The sequence below is a fragment of the Mytilus californianus genome, unplaced genomic scaffold (genome assembly GCF_021869535.1).
Source record: "Mytilus californianus isolate M0D057914Y unplaced genomic scaffold, xbMytCali1.0.p SCAF_8, whole genome shotgun sequence".
Taxonomy (NCBI): Eukaryota; Metazoa; Mollusca; class Bivalvia; order Mytilida; family Mytilidae; genus Mytilus; species Mytilus californianus.
In genome coordinates, this window is record NW_026262734.1 from 89975252 (window position 1) to 89982817 (window position 7566).

At 32.4% G+C, this 7566-nt stretch overlaps 1 protein-coding gene across 1 annotated transcript; it reads left to right on the forward strand.

Moving 5' to 3' along the window:
• The first annotated feature begins 1721 nt into the window (after window positions 1-1721).
• On the forward strand, window positions 1722-3998 carry LOC127711011 (toll-like receptor 4). Its single transcript, XM_052216950.1, has one exon. It carries the CDS (start codon window positions 2122-2124, stop codon window positions 3460-3462), a length of 1341 nt encoding a protein of 446 aa, XP_052072910.1. The 5' UTR covers window positions 1722-2121; the 3' UTR covers window positions 3463-3998.
• Window positions 3999-7566: the final 3568 nt, after the last annotated feature.

Genomic DNA, 7566 nt, shown 5'->3' on the forward strand with positions numbered 1-7566 from the left:
GTTACCCAGTATACAACAGACTGTATATATACACACGTGCATCTCCTTCTGTTTCAAAAAAGACTTCGCACTTAGCTGCGCCTAGCGTTTATATAACTTTTAATTTCTTGTATTTTACTTCTGTTGTTGATTTTTAAACAATTATATTAGATAATGGAAGTATTTTTGCTACTCACAAGATACATTACAATAATCCAACATATATCAATATGAGCAAAAATACCACCCGCCTTCTTCAGTTAAGTAGACAGAAAGTGGTAAAATATTGGTTAAGAAAACATCAGACTGATATTAGCACTCGAGTCTTCCTTTGAAATCACACGTCTGTTTGTGAACAGCTTAAACATGTCGCCCTTAATTTATACAAAATTGTTCCAAAAGTACAAAATCATTAATGAAAAACCAATGATATACTATGTGTTAATCATAATCATCAATTGATCAATCTATTTATCCATTTATGGATTTAACTCTTTTTCCCGTGCTGTTATCTGTCCATCTTTGGTATATTGTTCCTACATGTCTATAGTATGTTCTTTTAAAAAGGAAACTGTTAAATGTACGCCAATGAGGCAACAACATAACGACCGATAAACATCCATATGTCGACATACAATGTTCAAAAGTAGAAAAGTTTCAGACTCCACAGCACTATGTAATTGTGAATAAAAACAGTGACTTTTACAAAACTGTCATCATCAACAAATTTCCAAAGTAATATAAAAGTAAAATGTAACTGAACACCACGACTTTACAAGATGTCTCGCTTAAATGTTTACTTTTGCATCGTTTAACTTTGAAAACTACTAATGTATTCATGTATCAATTTGTTTATAAGTGCAGTCAACACAAATTCTTCGATTTGAAGGACAATTAAAAACCTTCAATTGACAAATTCAGGAAATAAACTCATTTAAGACACTAAGCTTATAACTTGTATGCCAGATGCGCTTTTCGTTTGATTAATTCTCATCAGAGGGTCTCAAATCATAACAGTTGAAAGCCAAATTCAAAAACATCAGAAATGGTATTGTACGATAGGAATGTCATCGTTGTTTACGAAGTCATTGTTCAAATGGTCATTGTTTAATTTCTGAACAGAAAGAATATGTGTCGTTTAATTCAGATCTATATGGTAAATTATGAATTATTTTTAATGATTTGTTTACAGGCAAGTGAAGAGAGATCGAAATGAAATTCATCATAATTTTACAGTTTTATTTATTGTTATGTTTCATAATAGACAATGTCAAAACAGAGTCAGTCAAATATTATCTGACATTCCCATGTACAAGTTTTACCGATCAAGCAGAACTGTACATAGACTGTTCCCATCGAAACTTAACAAGTATTCCACGTTTGCCAGACAATACTGTTCACCTTTATTTACAACACAACTTCCTGGAGCAAATACCAGATAATACCTTCAAAAACTTGACAAATCTTATAACGTTAGATTTGTCTTTCAACAGATTGATTTTATATACAAAGCAGTCATTCACTGGTCTTCGACACCTGCAAATTCTTAATCTAGGGAACAATATTATCTATAACATACCAAATAATACCTTTGAAAATATGTTAAGCTTAACAAAGCTTGATATATCATTTTGCTATTTGTCATCAATAAATCAACAGACATTTTCCGGGCTTGAACACCTTGTACATCTAGATCTCGACAAAAATGTTTTGGGGTACAATAGAAAACAACTTCCAAAAGGAAGCTTTAAGCCTTTAAAGTCATTGAAACAGCTTTCTATTCGAAACAATAATTTTCAATCAAGGCCTAACATTTTCCCGGATGAAACAATTGCAGATCTGACTCTGTTAGAAGTATTGGTGTTAGATGTCAGTTCTGTGGATCGTGACAGGCAGTTATTTGGAAAGGGATTTTCCTCACTTCAAAATCTCCGAACACTCAATTTTAGTATTTGTGGTACCGTGTCTCTCAATAATGATACATTCAAGCATACACAACATTTGACTAGTGTCTATATCAGCAAGTGCTCACGCCTACGAATCGATGGGTTAGGAACATTTTCCAAGCTCAGAAGACTGACAGTTTTAGAATTAGATGTAGATATCACTGAAGGAAGGAAGATAGATTCAGGGAATCGGCGGATGACCGACACATCAACTCAGATTTTTAAAGTTGGCTATGTTCTGGATAGTCGGCAAGCATTTCCATGGGAACAAATAAATAATGCACTCTACAATACACCAGTTCGTGAATTGTATTTTACAAAGAACCAAGACGCAGTAGTTTTCCCGAAAAAGCGTAGTATATGGGCACCACCTAGTCTTCGAAGTCTAGCTTTCAGTAATTGTGGTTTTCGTCTGATATCGCTGAATCTTACATACGTGACAACACTTAAAATCGATCGAAACCAACTCGGAAATTATCTAGCGAACAATACATATATGATGACGAATACAAGTAGACTTGAGTTCATCTCTCTCTCAAAAAATTCAATTTATAATCTTCATTCTCAAATATTCAATGACCAACCGCACTTAAAAGTCATTGACTTAAGTAATAATTTCCTTGAACATGCCGACGTAGGTTTATTAAACCAGACTAGTTTAGAGATATTAAATCTTGCAAATAACTCAATACAGTTTTTTAGTGATAGTTCAATGAAGAATATAGATCGCATTCTTAAAAAAAATATCGATATGAAAATTAACCTCAGTGGAAATCCCCTACACTGTGCCTGCTCGTTACTTCCCTATTTGAATTGGATGATTAATGTTCGTGAACATTTTGTAAATTTTAATCAATACAAATGCGTTCTAGAAAACGGGAGCCTGTCAATATCAAATTCGTTTGAAGACATTATACTTCATTTTCAAACAAACTGCGTAAATCATTCTCATTTGGTAGTTGGCGTGTCTTTTGCTTTATTTGGCTTCATATCATTTTTAATAGCAGCTCTCATTTATAGACACAGGTGGAAACTCCGCTACTTATTCTATACAGCAAAATTGAGATATGCCTCACAAAAAAACATGAATGATCGTGGACAATACGTCTACGATGCTTTTATATCTTACTCCGACGAAATTCAAACGTTTGTTACAAAAGACTGTATTGATAATCTTGAACGGGATGGACATCTTAAACTATGTATACATCATCGAGACTTTCTACCGGGAGCAGCCATTACTAACAATATCACCCAAGCCATCCAAAGCAGTCGAAAAACAATCTGCATCATAACGAGGTCTTTTATCGAATCCGACTATTGCATGTTTGAATTGAATATGGCGAGAATGGAAAGCATTCACAGAAAGAAAGACAAAAGTTTAATTTTTCTTGTGTTTTATGAGCAACTGCAACCTGAGGAGTTACCTTTAGTTTTATATGAAATTATTCAGAAAAAAACATATATTGAATATCCAAATGATGTGCACGGAAATGTAATTTTCTGGGAGAAAATCAAAGACGCTATCAATGCATAGAAGAGGAATTATAGATCTGATTACAATTAAAAAACTAACAAATCAAATATTTCCAAATGAGAATCACAGCAAGACAAATTAGAAAAGTCGGTTTTTTAAACAGCAAAATATTTTGAGATTGGAGAGTTTGAGACAGATCAGATGATACTAGGACTGTGTCTTAATAAATTTGCTATCATATTTATGTGTTTGCTTTGTGAGGAGATTTAGAAAGAACAGTTTGCGTCATTGAAGTAGGATTGGTACTGCTTTGGACTTGTGTCCAATGATATTTAGACCGTCTGGCAACATAGGAATAACTTTATTTTCTTTAATACAGGTCTTACAATACCTTTCTATGTGTGACTATCAGTCACTAACAAGGCATCGAAATGCTATTAGTCGTAAGATATATCATCTAACATGACGCTTATTCAATGGCTCTTTCTATTCTTATTTTGATGTTTTAAAAATCTCAATTCATTATCTGAAACAATCAAATGTTAAAAGCAATATATCAAAACGTATTGCATTAATCTATTAGACATTTTTTTCTCTGTTGTGTTCTTTTTGTCGAGCCTTCGACTTTAGTCGAAAAAGCGAGACATAGCGATCCTACATTCCGTCGTCGTCGTCGTCGTCGTCGTCGTTGTCGTCGGCGGCGTCCACAAATATTCACTCTGTGGTTAAAGTTTTTGAAATTTTAATAACTTTCTTAAACTATCCTGGATTTGTACCAAACTTGGACAGAAGCTTGTTTATGATCATAAGATAGTATCCAGAAGTAAATTTGTAAAAATAAAATTCCTGTTTTTCCGTATTTTACTTGTAAATGGACTTAGTTTTTCTGCTAGGAAACATAACATTCACTCTGTGGTTAAAGTTTTTAAAATTTTAATAACTTTCTTAAACTATCCTGGATTTGTACCAAACTTGGACAGAAGCTTGTTTATGATCATAAGATAGTATCCAGAAGTAGATTTGTTAAAACAAAATTTCATTTTTTCCGTATTTTACTTATAAATGGACTTAGTTTTTCTGCCAGGAAACAATACATTCACTCTGTGGTTAAAGTTTTTAAAATTTTAATAACTTTCTTAAACTATCCTGGATTTGTACCAAACTTGGAGAGAAGCTTGTTTATGATCAAAAGCTAGTATCTAGAAGGAAATTTTGTTAAAATTTTGTACCTGTTTATCCGTATTTTACTTATAAATGGACTTAGTTTTTCTTCCAGTTAACATTAAATACAGTCTGCAGTTAAAGTTTTTAAAACATTTATTAGATTCATAAACTATCCTGGATTTATACCAAATTTTGACAGAAGCTTCTTACAATCAAAAGATAGTATCTAAAGGAATATTTTTATTGATTTTTTTCCTCATTTTTGTTAAGCCTGCGATTAACAGCAAAAGTAGGCGAGACACTGGGTTCCGCGGAACCCTTACGAATTTTTATTTTATTTAGTTCCTTCTTTTTGTCTTATAAATACAGAAATGTTTACCTGTGAGGTAAAAGATGCTAAGAAGTGACCTTCGGTTTGACTTTTCTTATATTTCACGTCATTAAGAGTCGGGACAATCAAAATTCCTAAGTCGAAGAAACACCGACAAAATCATGGAAAAAAAGCGAAACGACAAAAACATTTGAAAAAGACAAACAACAGTCTAGAAAAACACTAAACAGAGAAGTAAAGACTGAGCAACACGAACCTCACAAAAATATCGGTGTTTCAAAAGACAAAATGATAGTGGGGTTGAATTTTATCCACATTTTGTTGGATAATGATTCTAGAATAATTGGTTAATTTTAGACAATTCATGTGTGTTAAACGCATTCAATAAACATCATGTAAATAATGTGTCCAAACTAGAAATAAGGGAGCGAACTAGAAATATGGGAGCAATTCCATCAGTTAATGTTACGATTAGTATCATATGGTTGTCCTGTTGAAGTGTTTTTTTTTGTCTTTGATAAAGGAATCATTGTGTTTGGCTGTTAAAATTTTTGAAACGTACATGATGACGAATTTTCATCAAATACATGTCTCGCACTATATTTAAAACTCAATTAAGCGTTATTATGGGAGGATAGACTTTTGTTGGTGTTAGTGTATAGAAAACTGTTAATGTTTGTCACATTTGTTTAATTTATCAAGCCTAAAAAGTATCATGCATGCTTCAACTGTAAAAGCTTTCTTTTCTGTTGCTCAGTCTTTCGTTTACTATGTTTTGTTCTATAGACTGTTGGTTTTGCCTTGGCGTTGTCAATGTATCCTTTCCCTCTCCTCTATGTCCGTTTGTTAGAATATTAAATGTTTTGGTGTAGTCATTACAATATTTTTGTAAATGGTAAGATTGTAAATTCCTGTAAGATTAAGTTTCATTGTTCGACATTGAAAGTTGAAGCTTTCAAGCTTTTGTTGCCTCTTTTAATTACCTTTATTTGTATGATAGCTTATTAGTAGTGTTTTATACATGTTATATACTGAAGCGGTACCTGTTACTGTAAATTTAGAAATTATTGCGAGGTTTTTATTAATGCGAATAATGCGACTGGGTGAGTATCGCAAAAATAAGAACTCGCATTCTGATATCAGATACATATAACTCTATACAGAGTTTCATGAAATCGCAATAATTAATCTAGCATGTTTGTTTATTCTTCAAATTAAAATCGCAATAATAAATGCACGCAATTATTACTGAATTTACAGTACATACGTTGTAAACCTTAATTTGAATCCTTTGTTTTGGAACGATTTCTATGTTGTGTTTTATGGAGAAAATTTTCCTTAATTGTGAGTATAAAAAATGAAAGACATTTTCATGTTTAAGAGTTGATGAAAATAAAATAGAGCTGAAATTCATTGCTCAGTGTCATTGTGGCCGTGGTCAAAACAGAGGTCAAAATTTTAAAAGATGAATGTCGGTTTACTTGGCATTATTAAGTTTTAAGTATTGTGACTATTGAACCATGCTTATATCTATTCAATGAACATATTTTGTGGTTTTTGGTAATAGCATACTTTGTGTAATATCTACAATTGCGATATGAAACATTCGCCATTCGTTGAATAGCAGTGGCACATGAAAATGCCAAGTTATATAGAGATGTTCATATACATTTGAGCGAACCGCCACTTTAGCTTTTCGTAAGTTCTTTGTTTAGTAGGTAAAATATCTGAGTGCGCTACGCCTAATATGTTTTAATCCTGATTTGTATGTTCTTAATTGACTTACGAGCTTTGGTAAACTCATCGGTAAACTCATATTGTCTCCAATATCTATATATACACTGATTTGATATACTAGTATTCAAAGACGATTTTTCTAGATTAAAAAATAAATTTCAAAGACAATCACAGCCAAACAGGTTGAAATAAAAGGAAAAAGGAAAAGAAGCACTGTATAAATATCGCCAAGAACTTTTTCTAGATTTACCCTCAGGATGAACGATCAAAGCAAAAAATCTAAGAAAGTCAGGGTTGTATAAATATATTTCTCTAATTCTTCGTCAATTTATCCCTTTCTGCACCCATTGTATAAAAAAAATTTAATCAACGTGTGGTTCGTTTGATCTCAGTACTTCATTGGTTAAAATCCGATTATGACGTCGAATTTTCTCGCTTTCCTCTGAATTTCCTATTGTGACGGCATGAAAAAAGGCGACCATGCCTGATGACGTCACATAGAAGAACACATCTTTTTGCAGATCATTCAAAATGAAGGAATAAGTTTGCCTGCATATTGTTTGAAAATCATTAGAGAAACAGATTCCACAACCAAATCTCGTGTAATACGATATTTATCCACTCTCGACAGTTAAATTTTAAATATTTAAAACGCTCGGCGAGCCTCGCGTTTTAAATTTGAAAATTTAACTGTCTCGAGTGGATAAATATCGTATCACACTCGATGCAGTGGTAGAATCTATATAGAAATGTTGGAAGCAATGAAACCAAAAATAAAACTTCGAAAAATATAAGATATCAATGAAGCAATTAGAAACCATACGTTTACGAAATGAACTAAACCAAAAGGTAACAAAATAAGAGAAGTTCCTGCTTAAAGTACCCATCCTATTATTTTTGACATAAAAAAAAAATTGCTGTTAATCAATTAC

Excerpts from the sequence above, each read along its gene's own strand:
- LOC127711011 (XM_052216950.1), top strand. The coding sequence starts at position 2,122 with ATGACCGACACATCAACTCAGATTTTTAAAGTTGGCTATGTTCTGGAT.